Here is an 18,229-nt window from a genome sequence, read left to right as displayed (position 1 = left end):
TAATTGTACATTTCTCAGCAACTGTGTGATGCTCATGTAACATTCCTCTAACGAGACAAAACCAGGAAGACGAAGGAGACATGCAATGACAAACCCAAACTATATATGCACTTAGGAAAAGTTGCATATTAGATATGTTATTGCACTGCTCCACACACCTCCCTCTCCTTTTGTAGTGAGCTTCATGGTTAAGTATAAATAGACTTTTTATTTTCCCTATGGTATCCTTCTCAGAAAGGGCTATGGATCCCATTTCTGAATGTTTCCTCAGAGTGTCATTGCACTCACAGATCGTTGATGACTTCCATGGTTAAAATTGTTAGCATTATCTTCAGTCAGTTTGCCACTGTCCTGTCCAGGAGTTGTTACCCTGCCGAGTACAAGGGGGTAATGGCCAGAGAAAGGTCCTGCTGAAGAATCTGTAGCAGTAGATTCTTCCTCTGCCCACCTATTAAAGAAATAGTAGCCTTCTTCAGGTGTCCATTTCTTGAGAGAGTTCACTTCAGAGGCAGAAAGTCCCAGACTTTCTGTGTCCCCATGAGCCACAGCTGTTGCCACTGGATGTAAAAATGGTGACGCACATAAGTGGCTGATGTTTTGGTCAAGGTCATCATTAGATGCAGGTAATGCTACAGGTGCACCAGAAGTAGTTTGTTTTCTTGATCTCAATTTCTGGATTTCAAGATCCCGTTGCCCTTTAGGAAGTTTATCTATTTGCTGTGCTTTCAGAATCAGAGATGCTCCAAAGGTTCCTTGTAGAGTGAAAATAAAGAACCTGATGAAAGATGAAGAGAATGGATTGTCTTACCAGTGGTTCCTTCCATAATCTCCATCACATAACACAAATCCAGTTGCTAATTTTCCATTGCTGTACAGGCATCTCGTAAACACCTCATACCTTGTAGATGAAAGCTGACTCCTGGATCTTAATGCAACGTGTAACTACACACTTATCTTGAGCTGTATAGAGTCTACTGTACGTATATAAATACTAAATAAATGGTAATAGAAACACCTGATTGCTGAACAGTGCAAGAAAGATACACAGAAGCTCATCAAGAGATGCAGTACTTGAGGAGACTGAGATTATATTTGTACTTCTAAAACAGGTTAAAGAAGGGGTCTTAATTTGATAGGTAACAAACCCAGAAATGTAAAAACCTCAGCTTGTGGATTTGCTCAGGAAACAGTAAAAAAAATAATGTGTCCTACCTGTCCTTTGCAGGAGAGAGAATTTATATAACTATACACTGTGTGCAATGACAGGGCACATATCCTCCCTCCATGTCATGTCAGTTTTGTCTGAAAACCAAAGTCTCTTTCAAAGCGTCTTTCTAATAGAATTTGACCTTTACATAGATGACTTCAATATGCATTTTAAAACAAACATGGGGACTCTTTGAAATTGCATTAAGAAATCTGCCGTCTTCACATCCTGCTGCTAAATGTATGCATAAATAAGTAAAACAAGATTAAAAAGTCTAACTATGTACAGAAAAGGCTTTTAAGGCAATGGATTTCTCGGGCCCGTCTGCACAAGTAGGAGTGGATAAATATGTATTTGCTCTGCCAGTGCTCAAGCTGGTCAATCCCATAGCATCTCAGGTCTGGGAACTGTGCAGTTGCTAGATATGGTTGGGCAGCTAAGTGCACAACTACAGAGATCCCAGGTCTGTCTGTGTAGATCTGGTGTGGATCATATTGTCCTCTGTCTTTCTCCTCAAGTTGTCCTCTGTAACTTCCATGCAAGTTGCAGGTGGACAAACAGGAGGACAGAGGGAAGGAGAACAGAGTGCTTGCAGACTCTCAGACATGTCAGCTGGCACAGAAGGCAGTAGCAAATGGAAGAACTGAGGAAAGCAAGGATTTTAACAAAAACTCTTAGAAAGAAACCAGAATCTCAAGGCTCCAACTGGTTTCTGAAGGAAATAGGGAGCAGGCAGCATGGTGAGATGAACCAACTGAAACTTAAAATTAAGTGCATTTTAACAAAGCGTGGTTTCACCACTGCTGTGATGTGCTGACACAGCTAAGTTGTAGCAGAAACTGCAGGCTGGATATTCCATGAACTGAGGCCTGCAGAAAATAATCTGGGGTACTTACACAACGGAACAGCAGTTCTTCAACTTTGAAGGTCTCGAGATACAAACCTTTAAGCTCAGTATCCTGCTGAGGCAGCGTGTTGGTTTTGTGTCTGGCAGGGTTTTGGTATTGGGGGAGGGGGTGGCTCCTGTAAGAGGCTTTGAGAAGCTCCCCCAGCTCCAATTCAGACCCGCCTCTGGGCAAGGCCAGGCCAACCAGTGCCTCTGCAAATAAATATATTTAAGAGGGGAAAATGTGTCGGGCAAGTTTTTTTGTTTTGGGAGTGGCAGAGAGGACGGGGATGCGAGAGAGACAATCATGCAGACACCCAGGTCAGTGAGGAAGGAGAAGGACAGATATGCTGGAGCAGAGATTCCCCTGCAGCCCATGGAGAACAGCGGTGGCCCAGATATTAGCCTGCAGCCCGTGGAGGACCCCAGGCCTTCACAGGAGACCAGGGCTGAAGGAGGCCGCGACTCCGAGGCACCCTGCGCTGGAGCAGCCTGTTGCTGGGAGGGCGGCAGCCCTGGGAGCGACCCGCACTGGGGCAGTTCGTGGGGAGCTGCGGCCCCGTGGGAAGAACTCATGTTGGAGCAGTTCATGGAGGACTGTCTGCCGTGAGATGGACCCTGTGGTGGGGCAGGGGAGGGCTGTGAGGGTCCCTCTTCCTGAGGAGGAAGGAGCAGCGGAGCCCTGTTGTGCCAGAAGGCCTTTGACCTCTATTCCCTGTCCCCTGCACTGCTGAGGGGGAGGAGGTAGAGAAATCAGGAGCAGAGCTGAGTCTGGGAAGAAGGGAAGGGGTGGGGAGAAGACGTTTCTAAGACGTGATTGTATTTCCCATTATCCTTGATGGTGGTGATGTTTAAATTAAATTGATGCTGTTTCCCCAAGTCTTTTGCCTGTGAACATAATTGGTGAGTGAGTCCTCCCTGTCCTTGTCTTGAGCCTTTTAGTTGTATTTTCTCCTCCCCATCCCACCAAGGGGGAAGTAAAAGTGAGAAAGCGAGTGGCTGCATGGTGCTTTGCTGATGGCTGGGTGGGCTTAAACCCCAACAGGCAGCAAGGATCTTAAACTTGCTGAATTCCCAAGATGGAGATAGGAGTTCTCTAACCATGTGTTTGATGTAGCTCTCAGTAGAAAGCTCAGGCTCAAAAATGACACTGTGTTTGAGGGCTGATAGGAAAATAAAAATCACACAGGAGCAAAACAGACTGGAAAAGGATGCCCTGCCTAGAAGACATGAGACCTTACTGAACCATGCGTTGTTTATCCTGACCTGAATTTATATAATATAACATGAAATCACAAGAGCATTCAACTCAAATGGAGAAATGAAATAATAAAAATAATTTCAAGAAAAAGATTATCTAGTCTTGAAAGGTTCCTTTTCAGACAAACTTAAGGCTCAGATTCCAATGCCTTAAAGAACTCACAAAATCAGATACTAAAAATATTTTCCTGATTCTTGCAATACCAGTGTGCTGCACTACTTCATGACAATTAGGATGAGAAGGAGACTAGCAAGATAGTAAAACAAACAAATTTCTTTCATTGCCCAAGCACAAATAAAGATTTTAAATAAGTGGTGCAACTCAGACAAAAAATATCTGCTTAAAGAATGATTAAGCTACTAAGAACCAAAGGTAGTAAGTTTACCATATACATATATGGGAACAGAATCATCATGTTTTTCAAACCATTTTTTTCAGCAACGTATCAAAATAATTATCCCTCTCCAAATAATCAGCCTCTGTTGAAGCTACCTGTAACACACCTGGTTTGTCGCACAGAGTAAAAATAAATTCTGGATGCAGAATATTGTTTCATACAGAAACACGTTCTTAAACTTGGCTTAGTAATGCACTGTAATGTACTTCAGAAACAGAATACATTTTATAACTCTCAAAGCATATGGGAATATTTTTGAAGACTTGCTTTCTAGTCTTTATCAGCTCAACAACATTGTGTTCATGATAGTGAACAAATATGTAGCAGATTTGTACTGGTAAACTTTGAAGCATCCTAGAAAGAAAAGTTTTCCTGATGGGAAGACAAAAGCAGTAGATATATAGTGACTTATCTAGGGTTGTATAAGTGAATAAATTAGTGGTTCATGGAAAGTTGAACCCAGGCATCTGACTTCCACACTGACCACTTATCCCTGTGCAACCATATGCCTGACATATCACATAGCTACACACATCATCGTTGTTTTTTCACTCAAATGCCTACACATCCACAAAACGAAAACTGAGAGGAAAACAGTGCATCAGTCAAACCTTGGCAAGAGTGCGATGACTGGGGTAACGAGACACAGTAAATAGAAGGTGGGGTCTGAAAGCTGTTTCTCCATAATCCAGTGGGGGTTGGTGGGGGGGTTGCAGACCACGCAGGCGGCATTGTAGATCAGAGAGAAGATGAAGTAAAACATCACACTGCCAATCATCGTTCCCAAGTGGAACAGGGTCTGTAAGCAGAAGTGCATGAAATGACAGTAATGCTTGTGAGACCCTGACTGTGGGTGTAAGACAGGAGGATACAAATACAGATTGGAAAGATCCCATCCATCCGATAGTCCATACTACTGAAAAGTGCAGTAGAGGGAATACCTGGAAATTAACTTACAAAACAACAGTGGCAGTGAATACAGTTCTTTACAGAACATGTCCTCATATATTGAAGTATGTAAAAGTTATGTCCTGTCCTGTCCAAAGGCGCAGTAGAAGAAAATTCTGTTGCTGTGCACACGAAACTATTATCCTGAGGCTAAAAATAAATTCTGGCACATTGTGACATCTCAGTACATCTGTTACTTACTTTTTGTGACCCAGAATTCAGGTAAATGACTCTGAAAGACAATGCCATATCTACACAGTATGCTATGTTCACAAAAGAAAAATTGTCATGTGAACAGGACAGGTCAAACACATACCCATGTTTTCATTTCTAGAGCCTGGTGCAAGAGAATGGTCAGGAGGGAGATGGTATTGATGGGGTTTCCAAAGGAAAACACATCTATGTCAGAGTCCTTGTATGTCTAAAAAACAGGCAGAGAAACTGTGATGAATCCTGACTATTCAGAAGTGAATTTTTCTATTTTTTGAAAGAAGGATAGGAGAATGAGAATATTGATGACCCTGGTACTTACCAAATAAGGAACAAAGAAGCAAATGAGGCTCTGATAGAAGGCATCCAACATCGTAATAATAAAAGTTGACAGCTTGTATATCTGCAGGAGTTTACAGATAACAGTCATTATGATGGGACACATCTCTCTGCTCTGTCCTGCAGACATAATTGCTGTCTGGTTTATTTCTATTCAGACTACTGATTATAGCTAACTGGTCTCCCTTCATGAGTAAACGCCTCCTGAGCAGCTGATTTAGACCAAAGGCTTATCTCTGAACGCGCATTTTCTCTGTGTTAACTAAAGACAGACCTCAGGAAGATTAACCAGTCAACTAAGGGTCTTAAAAGCTGAATGTCATGAATGCCACATCCCTCCCCAAAAGACCCCATTCCTCAAATACTTTTTCAAACAAAGCTCTTCCTACAGCTATACAATTGTTCAAAAATCCTTTCTGCTAAGGTTCCTTCCTATGAAACATCTATTTTGTGCCATTTTAATTTGAGTACTTATCACTTGTTAAACTTATTTAGCAACCTGTGGGGCCACAGCTCCTGCGGAGTGGGATGCATTATTGGAGTGACAGAAGGCTGAGGTCCTGTTGTTTCAATTCAGACAAAATGTCAAAGTAACAACAATGACCTCTTCAAAATGGTATATTTTACATATATATGAGGTCCAAGAGCTCCTAAGAAAAGGGATGGAAAGTCCTACAGAGAATCCTCAAATTCTGCTCTGCCTTGCCTATGTTGTTCAAAACATCACTAAACAAGATGTGAACCACCAGTGTTCATCAGTGCTAAAAATCCCAGTCCAGGATAATGAAAGTAGGTATTAGTAGAAAAAGGAGAGAAGAATTCCTAAGTACTCTGTAATTTTGTAAATAAAAACTAAGGCCACTTCAAATTTTGCTCAGTAATATTTTCATAATTTCCTATTAAAAATGTTAAGGCAATTTGAGAGTAAGTGCTACTGTACTGTATGTATATGCAAAGCCATGTATATCTGTATATGTGTGCTCCTTGCAAACATGGAGATCAGACTGGTTCTCTAAACCTGACAGGTAAACTGAGGTAAAAAATGTATTTCATGCATATTTTCTGAGGGTTACCAATACTGATTATTCCAAGTAAAAGAAGTAAATAACTGAAACAGTTCATGCCTGGAACAGCCTAGCCACCAAACTGTGACAAAATCCTCTATGTGTTAACAGGTGTATTTCTGAATCTCAGAGTAGAAAAAAGATGTCGGGTTGTTTATTAATTTAAGTGTTTGTGTTTTCTTGTCACTTTCTGCTGTAATCTTTTTAACAAGCTTTTATTTTTCAGTAGGTTAAGGTTGTTTGAAGCGCCAGATCTGAGCAGAGTTTAATCAGGGACCAGCTAAACTATTTTGCCCTCATTCGTTACATTTCTCAACTTGTTTTATTTATTTCTCCCTGTGCCTTCACTGAGAAATTTTCTATATATATGGTGTGTACATATATACATACACACACACGTATTTGCTCCACGATCTCTTCAGATCAGAAACACCAAACACAGGGCTGATTCACTAGCACATCACTTTGGTACCAGCATGCTGCAATATAATAAGTAAAGCGGATTGTTCCATATATTTAATGCCAGCAAAAACCTTCCCGTTTACATCTTCCAACTATGACCAAGCACCCAGCCTCACTTCTAGGAAGAAACTTCAATTGTATGTTCCTTACCAGCTCTTCTGACAGCTACAATTATACCTTATTTTAGTGGATGTCATTCAACTAGAAACCGTAAATGGAATTTGTTTCCAAGTAGGTCTAAACTCTTCCTTGCCTTCCCACAAACCTGTGGTCCTTTGGTTTATCAGGCAGTTATTTCAGCAATCAAGACATACCTCTGAATTTTGTCCATTCTTGTACAACGCTGGCAAACCTAGAAGTGTTTCTGCAGAAACATCTCTATCCAGGACTCCAAAGAGAAGAGGGGGCATCGAGGTGAAGAAAAGATTGAAAAAAATCATCTGCCAGTAATCTATCATTGTGCTGCCTGAGAACCCGCAGAAGAATTGGTACCAGAAGAGCAGGTTGACGTAGCTCTATGGAGAAGCAAATACAAACACAACACCCACTTACAAGGTGAACTGTGGCTCCCCACACGTGCAGAAGGACATCCTTCATGCTGATGTGATTTAATTTCTCTTTGGCTTGTGGGAGTCGTGAAGCTGCACTTTTCCTGTGGACGCTCCCTACGTCCTCTTCCTTCCCCCATACTGCTCCCGTACCATTACAGCTGATCTGGACCCTTTAGTTGGCAATGCATAGATGGTCTTTGTCTCTCATAGTTCCACCTATGAGGTTTGTGTAGCAAACTCTGTTACTAACAGAGTCTCCCAAGAATACTTTATTTTGGTTAAAGTACTGTCAGTAGACAGGTTTGCACTTTATTCCACAAAGCAGTATATCTTAAGAGTCTACTTCACACCGATCTACCTGACACAGCTTTTTAGAAGCCACTAGGTTTCTTTAAGAAAATCTCAGAGAATAATTAAGTAAGTAAACTGTTCACAGCTCTGAGCACCAGATTTTAAAATCCTTTTACAAACTAGTTGTCTGTGCAGAATCAAAGGTCTCCTACTGCCTAATGGTACGGGCGAGATAACAGAACAGCAGCATCCCAGTCTGGAGAGCAATTTCACATTGCACATAAATATCCTTTGGACTCTAAAAGGATGCCCAGTCAAGAAAAAAAGAAGTTTCCTTTTCCACTACAAATTTTAACAGTGATAAGAAGCAACTTTTATTCAAAATTATTAACCCCCCCAAACAGATACTTTGAATTCTAAGTAAATAGTCTTTCATTCTCAGAGTGTATTTCATGTCAAGTGGACTTGTTTGCACAGTCTTGTAGCAACTGTATTACTATCAGATTGTCTTTGTTACATTATTCTTCAATGCAGAGCTCATTTGCATATACATTAAATTTTTAATAAAAATGCCAGATATGACTGCATCATTACTTGCAAGTGGTTCCTATCAAATTAAATGCAAAAACTCAGAGGTTTCACAGGCAACCAATTCTTAGTGCAGAGTCATCTTCTATGTTCTAGCACTAATAATCTATTCTTCCTTATGCAAATTTTATTTTGAGGCTCACGGGTATTATTAATAAAGTTTCTTGAACTACCATATAAGCCTCGAGTCCTTTTTCCCTCTGGAATAACGCTATTTCAAAATATATTTATAACTCATATTTTCCACAATGCTTTATGCAGCACATTACTAAGAAGGAGGTAGCACAGTATAAACTTGCAAAGTGAAGAAACCGGAACTGTAGATTCATAAAAGGTAAGAGAGTACAACCTGAGAAAAACAGAACAGAAACAAAATAAAATCCCCATCCCTTGCTAGGATGAAACCTTCTAGAATTGTAATAATCTTACCACATTTTTGTAGAAAAAGTAAATCACCATCTTTGCCAGGCGAGCATAACACCAATGTCCATGGACAAGAAGCAGTTTTTTGAGATGCTTAAATCGGGATATTGCAAAGTCACTAGCCATCACAGCCTTTGGTAAAAACAATAGAAGATAATTTACAATATGTCTTTTTCCCCACCCAATATGATGAAAATTGAATATGGACATTGAAACAATTTCCTACTACTGAATATTGTAGGGGAAAAAAAGCCCTTTAGAAAATATTTGGAACTTTCTGTCTCTGCAGAACTCTCCCTTTTAGGAGAATGGGGCAGGGTGATGTGTGGGAAAGAATTTGGGACAGAAAACACTGAAAGAGAATCAACAAAACCTGGAAATACTATAGCAGAGACGATTCAGAAACCAGATGCTAACCTAACAGTGGACAGGCATCTGCTAATTTTCCAGGCTTATGAGCAAACACACATTTGTTCATGCATGCTAATTGTTGGCTCAAAACATTGTTTTTTGGCTGGATCCATAATTATGAACTGCATATTAATTTATGACAGTAATGATGTCAACTTGCATTTTTAATATGACACTCAAGAGTACAGGGCTGCTATGAAACTTATCAAGCAGCAAGAGACCACATAAGAGAGGAAAGCAATTAAGTTGAAGGGATACCTGCATGCCTTCTTGGCCAGATATTCCAACTCCAACATCAGCTGCTTGAATCATACTTACATCATTTGCACCATCACCTAGAATGGGAAGACAGGAGGGAACAATAAAGGAGCAAGAAAGGGTGCTTAATACAAAGTGCCTATATCAGAACAAGAGAATAACTCTAGCTATGATGATAAACAAAGGCTATTCTGTACTACTATGAATATTAATTAGGGTAACTGTTACTCAGCATCAAGCAATCATGACCTCTAGTCTCTGATCTTGGTTGGAACATCCTCCTTTCCAGGATACCTGGATCCACCAGGGCTAAGCCTGACATTGGTACCAGCTGAGTGGTGGCATGGACACCCTGACACCCTTTACATCTACATTGTTTTGTATGTTTCTGCTTGGTGAAGTCCATACGCTCAGCAACATGCTTTGCAACACCCGACTTCACTGAATTCTCCAAACTATATGATAAATTTGATTGCAGTTGACAATGTAACAAGCCCATTTCGGGAGTTATTCTGCTCATTTCAACTTGCAGCAATATGTTAAATACATAATCAAATTTCCATGGAAAGAACAGACATGGTTGTTGCCTGAAATGTGGAGACTGTGAATTAGGTTAGCTGGTAAAGTGAAATAAATTAAGTGGAAGGTTGAAAGCTTGTATTTTGAACTCTAAGGCAAAGCAAGAAATTTTAAAATACATCAGACTCTTCCTTTTCTGTTTGGTCCACAGAGGTATATTTTTTATTTTTAAGTCAAAAAATTCAATTCTGCAAGGATTTTAGTGGGATCACTTACCGAAAGTGGAGCAGGAAATTCAAAGCATTTCACATTATTTGGAGGTAAAAAGCAAATGAGTCAGTGCTTAATACCACTCTGGGGATAACTCTGTTTTCACCAGTTGAGAAAAATCTGACAAGAAAAGGGCTTTATGAAAAGACAAAACAGTGACTACTATTGATTACTTTCCATACCCAAAGCGAGGGCATTCTGGAAGGAATATGTACATACATTTGTACTGGTGTGCATGAAAGGGACTGCTGGGAGATTCTGAATTTGGAGTGCCTTCATCTTGTTTAAATGGGGGCCGGATTTGCTCAGTGAAAGCTGAAGAAGGATGTTCGTATGGTTTTTGATCAGGAAAGACTATTCAATGTTATTTTCTCACTGTATCTATCTGAGGCACAAGAAACAGCGCGTACAGTGTATTCCATACATGTCCATAACGCATAATAAAAGCATATGCTTCCCCCTTTCTCCTGTGAGATTCAGAATGGAGGTACCTATTGACAGGGTCATCGCTTTAAGCTGCCTCCGGACGAGCTTGACCACCATGCTCTTCTGAAGAGGGGTGGAACGGCAGCACAGCACTGAGCGGCAGTGCTTTGTCAACTCCAGGAACTTCTTCTCCAGGCCCCCCTGGAAGATGATGTTCAGTGTCTGTCCATCAATAACCAGTCCGAACTCAGGACTGGGGCCCTCAGAGGCTGAGAAAGATGCTGGGATAATGCCAAAAAATTTCCTCCGTGTTTTTTCAACCTCATAATTCTTCCTCACCTCTTCCAAGGTTAAATTCAAGAGAGATTCACAAGTTTCCTGTGAGAAAACAGAAGTAGTTCTAGAAATAGTTATCTCCATCTCCCTTTAAAGCACATCACCTTACAAAGTTATGTTTGTATAATCATGCCAGTGGGTTTAAGCCTATGACATAAACAATAAGGAAAACTGACTTAGAAATGCACCAAATAATCAGATTGGAGATTATTTCAACTATGTCATCAAATACTTCAGTGAAAACACTGCACATCTTATCAGCTAGTTAACTGTAGTCAGGAATTATTTTAAAAGAAAAGAAAATAATCGTTACATTAGGAAGACATATTTGTATTTACAATGCTGAGAGTTCAGAAATTTAAAAAAAATCATTTTTTTCTAAAGGAAATTTTAAAGATCTACTTCTGATAAAAATGACGTGAGATATTGCAGCATTTGCTTCTCTCAGAAATAAACTGCAGTAGAGAAACAAGAGGTTCAGATTTTCAAAATTACCCAGTAACTTTGACAGTTTGGACTTTTCTAGGTCACAAATCAGGTGTGTGTCACAGTTATAGACAGAAACAAAGCTTCATATTGCCCAGCACTGTGCTTCAAACACAAACTGTCTTTTCCTCTTAGCAAATCTGCCTCATTTTGGACTGAAGTCCCCTTTTAGATGCAAAAAACTGGAATTAACTTAGAAACAAATACAAACAGATTTAAGGGGAGCACTTTCACCTCTCCCATATAGATGTCCTAAATTGGCACACCATTATAAGAGAAAACCCAAAATGATCTAAAAGTGATTTTGCTGCCTGTTAGTGCTAAAAGTCTTCCTTCTATGGCATGGCACTGAATACCTGAGGGGTTAATCTCTCCCTTTTCTACCTTTTCTGTCTGCTTTATTGAGTGATGATTCAGTTCTGAAATGTTATTTTCACTTTATGTTGCATAAGGTACATGTGTAGGATGTTTGCAAGATTTAAATTACACTTAAGTGGGAGGTTCTGGAATCAAATGTACCTCTGACATCTAATAAAAATCTGCATCTAGCCTGCATGCTTAAAACCTCTAAAAAAATATCGAAGAAGTATGATCTTTCTGTGAACAAACCAAACATTGCAGCGGAAATTCCTGGTTTGCTTTGGCTTGCCTTTTTAAACAAACCGCCCAAACTACATACTTATGCTGCTTCTTTCTGGAAGAGATTTAATTTTCAGTGTTTGAATAAGCTGTTCGGCTCACGGGGTAAAGAGAGTCCCTTCCCACTGAAGCTAGTTCAAGGGTTAAATTTGGCAAAATTAATGGTTAAATGCTTTGTATGGATTGTTCATTTTCCCCTGCTGCTGCCACTAGAGACCCTTACAGAACTAGCATCTTCGGCTTCGTTTTGAAAGGGAGGGAACTAAATTTTATTGTGGAGCGACTCCAGTGCCCACTGAACAACATGTATTCACACGCACCCATATATGCGCAGTTTGCATTGGAGCCTGGATCGAGGGCCATATAGGGTGCTATGGGAAGTGCACGTGCCTGCGTTTCCTGGAGCCGGGGTGGTCCCGCCTGCAGCATCACTTCTCTGACAGAAACCATCTTCTAATTTCCATCCTAAATATATTCATTCTGCCTTCCGTTAAAGCAGATATGCGTATCAAATGAAATTACACATTGAAGCAAGGAATGTATTCCGTGCCAAATTCCATATCATCTTTGCATGTTTCCCTATTTCCGTAACATTAAAGGCGAGAGACATTTGCATAGGATTTTATTCTTGTTTGGAGAGCTACTAACTGCAGACAAAAGCAGTCAGAAAGTAGGCCATCTAACTGCTCCATACAACTGCCTATCACAAGAAAAACAGTCAGTATTTTAACTGTATTTGATTAATCCTCACAATAGCTTTACAGAGCAAGGCAAGCTTGTATCAGTACCCCCCTTCTGTGGGGAGAGAAAATGAGGCAACCAAGACCACTGACTTGTCTAGTCACAGAAAGAAGCCCTGCCTTTCCTCCTCAGCCTCCTGTCTACCCATGGAAAGGCTCGTCTCACAGTAACACCTGTTACTGCTGAGTACGGGCCACGAGTGTACACTGCATGAAACAGAGCAGCGCACTGGGCAAAGGGCAGCGGCTGCTGCCTGGGGCACCACAGGGACATCCAGGGCTATACGGGCAGCAAGAGGTCACTAGCAAGAAAATAAAAAAAGAGCATCACAACTGGAATTTGGACCCTGGTTTTGTGCTTTAGAAATGATCGGGGCTGACCTCTCCTTAGCAAATGGATCTGGTTTAACCATAATGCCTGAACTCACTCTCCCCTGCATCAGTCTCACAAAGCCATCTGTCCCACCGAGATGCCCCAAGGGATGAGATGCTAGGCTGTGTGGGGTGGTGGCCATTCTTCTTTCCAAAAGCAAGGCATGGTTTTCCTGGTACCCTACTTATGTTGCTTCACGAGCTGCATAAGCCAAGGTTGCTTTTCTAAAGCCTTTTACTTTTGCCGTCCTTAATTTACCCTCCTCAAAAGTTAGGACTCTATTTTCTCTCTTCTGTTCAGACAGTTTCAGGAATAGCCATAGGTTACTCTACAGCTTGTTCACCGTATTTTAGTGAGTCACAGGAGCTGACAGACATGACCTTGAAGTGATTATCCTCATTTTGGTGTATGTTTGCTTTGCCTACTGCCTGACCTTCTTATTGCCCATGGAAATTCAGGAAATATCTGTGAACATCAACTACGTGTGCCACCATGGAATGCCAAGGAAGAATTAGCCAGCCCACAAGATCTATATTTAGACTTCCAAGAAGGTGAAATCTGCTTACACAAAAAGGTACTGCATTAAACTGTTCACTAATAAATTTCTGATTAAGCCTGACCCTATTAGGAAACATGCAACCAGAAAGTTCTGAATTTATTAAATCTACACCTGCATACTTTTTCCAGACTGACTCATACAGTACTTTCCAAATGTCTTCCTACAGATATCACCTAGGGTTAAAATATAATTGTAAGTGAAATTTCCTTTGCAAGGTGAAAAGCCAGATATCAACATTACTAAGGAATCAAGCACTTAAACTACATGTTACCTTCTTTCTAAAGGTCACTGTTCAAGTAACTTTTTAAAGAATATTTTCATTTGGAAGACTCATTGTATTCTAATTGAATAAAACTCTATATAACTATCATGTGTTTCAATTCGTCTTGTTACATGCAGTATAAAGAGTTTCTGGCCTAATGCTGCTATATGGGTTTTTGGTTGGCTGCCTTGAATGCAGCCTGAAGCAAAATATTGCCAAGCTGCAAGACACGAAGAAAAGGAAAAATAGCAAATGCAGTGCATCTCTCTGTACTCACCTTATTTTCAGTGTTAATGGTGAAGACAGTGTCTCTTTGGTTCAGGAGTTTACAGGAATATGCAATGTTAACTGCTGTTTCCTGTTTGTCTCCTGTCAACACCCAGATTTGTATCCCAGCTTCTCGAAGAGCTTCGATAGTGTCAGGCACTCCATCTTGCAGCCGATCTTCAATCCCTGTTGCTCCTGGGCAAACAGGAAAAGAAGTAGTGAACTAGTTTTCTTTCATTTGTAAATCAAGTTGCTCTTTTTTTTCTTTTTTAAGAAACAGTCTTTGACTTCCAGTTGTGATCCTGAACTTATCAAGAGCTGAGCCAAAATATTGTCCATCAAATAAACACACAGGCACAAGATCTGCATTTGGATTAAGATCTGAACATGTCAGTAGTCAAGTCCTGGCTCTTCATTTTGCTCATTGCTAGAACCATGCATTTCATTTCTTCTTAATAATCCAAAATGACAATGTACTGGCAGAGGAATTACACTATATGCATTTTTAAAGTACTGCATTAAGTCCCATCAAAGCAACCAGAAAAGACAAAGTTTGACTATTTACATGAACGCTGTCCTTATTGTCAAATTAGATGCTTCACCCATCAAAGGGAGAAGAAATGGTACAGTAAGTTTTCTTTTTGAAAATGCACAAACTTAGAAGCATATGCCAACATTCATCCTAACGGTAAAGCACCATCTGAATGTTTCAATGCTCCTCTTCTTATCTCTTCCACTAGAGGTCAGTTTGAAGATGCTATAACTATGATACATTAAAGATATCAATTTAAGCTAAAAGAACACTTTTTGTGAAATAAAGTATGAAAGCACACAGAGCCTTAAGAGTTGGCAAAGGTAACAGATTCTGGCAAGATCTACATTACCTCTTATGTGGTTTTGCTTATGGCATTTACTGTTATTACTCTAATTTTTTTAAATCACTGCAGAGCTTACGAGAAGCCATAATGCTCGCAATCACAGAAATTTAGGATAAAAAAGTGTGGGCACAGATTGTATTCACAGAAAGATGAACCTGAGACAACTTTGAAAATCAAAGTCTTAAAGAACAAAATGTTTGGAAACAAAATAGCAAAGAAAGCACTGAAGTGCTCCATAACTTAATAGAACAGATTTGTTAGATATGACGGTGATGGATGACCCACAAGTGCAAATGAATGTAAGTTTTAACATGAAATATACTGTTATGAAGTGCAGAAAGCAAACATGACAATGCAACAGCAGCAGGAACTCACCAGCAAAAATGTCTATGTGTTTAAGTCGCTGTTTTTTATAATACAGTTTAGTTACCATATTTCTCTTGGAATTTGTGCTCAAAACTGAAGGCAATTTATTGTATTTTACAGGTTTACCTAAGGACACAGACACATGATTGAATTACAGGAACTTCATTATTTACTTTGTCAGCTGAGCTACAGTAACAGCTGATGTACATGGTCTTTGCTCCTGGCACATTTTAGTTTCAATACACTTTTTCAAAGTTACTGCTGCTCAAAATGCACAAGAACTTCTTTAGACACTGTCATTGGACTGTATACACTAGCCCTGAGATTTCCAAACCTCAGAGGAAGACTTTTTGATATAAATTAATATAAGACGTTTTCTGTCTGACTGCCAAGAATATCACAGGAGAGAAAGTGATACTTCACACAATGACGATTCTTATTTTTAGCTACCCAGCAAGGTGAGTTTGGTCTCCAGATGCTGCGCTGTCTCCATCAACAGCTCATCTCTGTTGTCAATTGCAGCTTCTGCCTCTCGACGAAAATTGGCCCATTTTTGAAAGTCGTCTTCAGTCAAGACCTGCGTAACACAATTTAAACAGAGCTCATTTTAAATTTAAATAAGAGAAGAGTGCCAACATTCTGGATCACAGAGGCTTAGCTCTTATCCAGGATGGTAAAGTACTGTGTTGTCTTTAAAATAACACAAACTTTTCCAAGAGGAGACTACAAGAACTAGTAGTAATGAAGAAAATAGACTTGCCTTCCTGTTTATATAAATGGCCTACAGCTGAGGCTTAAAAACATCACCTTAGTTGGGACTCTGAACTGGAACACACAGTTTCTGAAGGTTGCTTTACATTTCTCCAGAGCCTGAATGACCTGTTTGTTGCACATAGACAACTTCTGTATTAAAGTATCAGGCTAAGATGTACTAACCCAGGCTGAGGGTAAGATTTTTGAAAGCTGAATGCCAAGCAAAACAGAAAAAGGTTGGCTCCTCTGCGGACTTTTTATTTCTTGCTTGGAATCACTGTAGAGAAGGTCAGATAGAGTTATCATAAGAGAAACAGAAATGAATGTTTTGAGCCTGAACAAAAAAATCCATCATCTGCTCACACTGAGGAAAAAGAGGAAAAAAAAGACTGCAGAGCAATCAAATAGAGTAACAACCAAAAAGATGGCTTGCTCTCTAAAGCAGACAGAATTATAACCATTACATTTTTAAAATAAATCTATTGACATGTACAAAGCAAAGCTGTAGACAATATTAGGCAAATGCCCTCCTACCTTCTTAGCTATGCACAGAGTTCGTAGGCCATCACGGGCATAGTAGTCCAGATGCTTCTGTGTTTTTTCTTTTAACCTTCTCTTCTCTGCACTAACGTCAGCTGTGAAATACAAGGAAAAGGTTCTGTATTTTAACCACAGATCAATTCGGACCTAATGGCCTAAGATTAAAAAAGAATGGGCATTAGAGAAAACTGGATTCTAGTAAAATAGTAATTCTTTTAAAAGCTCAAAATTGTTGGCTCTGCATGAGCTGAAAGCTTGCTAAAGATCCTTGCTTCCTTTAACATAACTTTACTTGTTTTTTTTGTCTGTTTGTTTGTTTGTTGATGTTATAGCACTCTTGCTAATAAGCTGAAATACGATGGTCAGGCCCTTATAACAGTATTATGGCAGAGTACACAATCCACATGGGTTAGCACTGTCAGTGAATTTTAATTAGCCCATTCCATATTCTAAGCACTACTCAGGTTATATAAATACCTCAGTTCTGATCTGCAATGATAACATCAGAGAAAACTTATTTTTCTTTTATACTTCTATGCCTAGATATAATATTTCATCAGAAAAGAGAAACTTCTTGTGCTTCTTTATAAGAGACACAACAGGAATAGCTCATTGGCTAACTACCTTTGGCAGAGTCTTCCAGCAAGTCCATTATAACAGAGTCAGCTCCTTTTGTATAGACAACGATCTCCTTGGTTAGAGGGTGTCTCACCACCACAGACATCCTTTTCCTTACTGAGTCAAATCCCAAAGTGTAAAGAATATCGAAAGTGAGGAGCGTGCCTTTTGGCAACTGTACAGTCACCTGTTCTGGAGTTCGAGACACTAAAGTAAAACTATATGCCTGGGCAGCATAGACAAGTGCTGCCTCGTCTGGGCTTTCAGCCTCATAACAGAAGTCTGTTGGCAAAGAACTGTTAGTCATGGATTTAAAAACCTCATCCAAGGAAGCACTGCCAATATCTGTGCTGCCCTTGCCCTGAAGATCATTGTCTCTACTGCTGGCACAGCAGTCATCGTCATTGTCACAGCAATCCAACGCAGCAAGATGCTCCGCGGTGTTCCTTGCGCTGAAGCTAGCACCTAGGTCTGAACTAGACTGAGATGATGAAAAAGACTGACTAAGGCTTGCTAATTTTAGCCGTTGAAATATCTGATGAATCTTCTCCAGGGTGATTCCTGAAGGTTTTATTGGTGGTGGGACTGTGACCTGAAATATGAGAAAACCTACGTTTAAAATAAATAAATGTGAATTACAAGCTACTTTACAATACCTCAATATAATTTTCTGTATCTGAATAACAGTTATTAGAAAATCAACTTCTTAATTTTTTTTCTATTTAACTGTGGTGGTGGAATTCTGTAGAGGAGTTGTACGTGAGTTGGCATCCAAATTTGATGTTGATTTGTAGCTCTGCCTCTGTGGCAGACATGGAATCAAGCACCTGGTAGTTCTGTCATTGCCTGGGAGATCAGAGAAAACCTGGTATGTTCAAAATACTTCTTACAGCATAGATAA

At 39.9% G+C, this 18,229-nt stretch overlaps 1 protein-coding gene across 2 annotated transcripts in view; it reads right to left on the bottom strand.

Moving 5' to 3' along the window:
- Positions 1–267: 267 nt before the first annotated feature.
- Positions 268–18,229, bottom strand: part of ATP10B (ATPase phospholipid transporting 10B (putative)) — a 53,895-nt gene continuing 35,933 nt past the window's right edge. For both annotated transcript variants that reach the window (XM_086470938.1, XM_086470939.1), the window contains 12 exons: positions 17,335–17,920; positions 16,705–16,805; positions 15,868–15,994; positions 14,184–14,368; positions 10,577–10,889; positions 9,297–9,373; positions 8,634–8,759; positions 7,089–7,289; positions 5,232–5,312; positions 5,016–5,120; positions 4,363–4,550; positions 268–775 (listed from right to left, as the gene is read on the bottom strand). In XM_086470938.1, the coding sequence (XP_086327064.1) occupies positions 268–775; positions 4,363–4,550; positions 5,016–5,120; positions 5,232–5,312; positions 7,089–7,289; positions 8,634–8,759; positions 9,297–9,373; positions 10,577–10,889; positions 14,184–14,368; positions 15,868–15,994; positions 16,705–16,805; positions 17,335–17,920 (2,598 nt within the window). The remainder of the gene's footprint in view (positions 776–4,362; positions 4,551–5,015; positions 5,121–5,231; positions 5,313–7,088; positions 7,290–8,633; positions 8,760–9,296; positions 9,374–10,576; positions 10,890–14,183; positions 14,369–15,867; positions 15,995–16,704; positions 16,806–17,334; positions 17,921–18,229) is intronic.

This window comes from Leptosomus discolor, chromosome 10 (genome assembly GCF_034619465.1).
Source record: "Leptosomus discolor isolate bLepDis1 chromosome 10, bLepDis1.hap2, whole genome shotgun sequence".
NCBI classification, from domain to species: Eukaryota; Metazoa; Chordata; class Aves; order Leptosomiformes; family Leptosomidae; genus Leptosomus; species Leptosomus discolor.
This window is presented reverse-complemented; position numbering and strand designations above follow the sequence as displayed.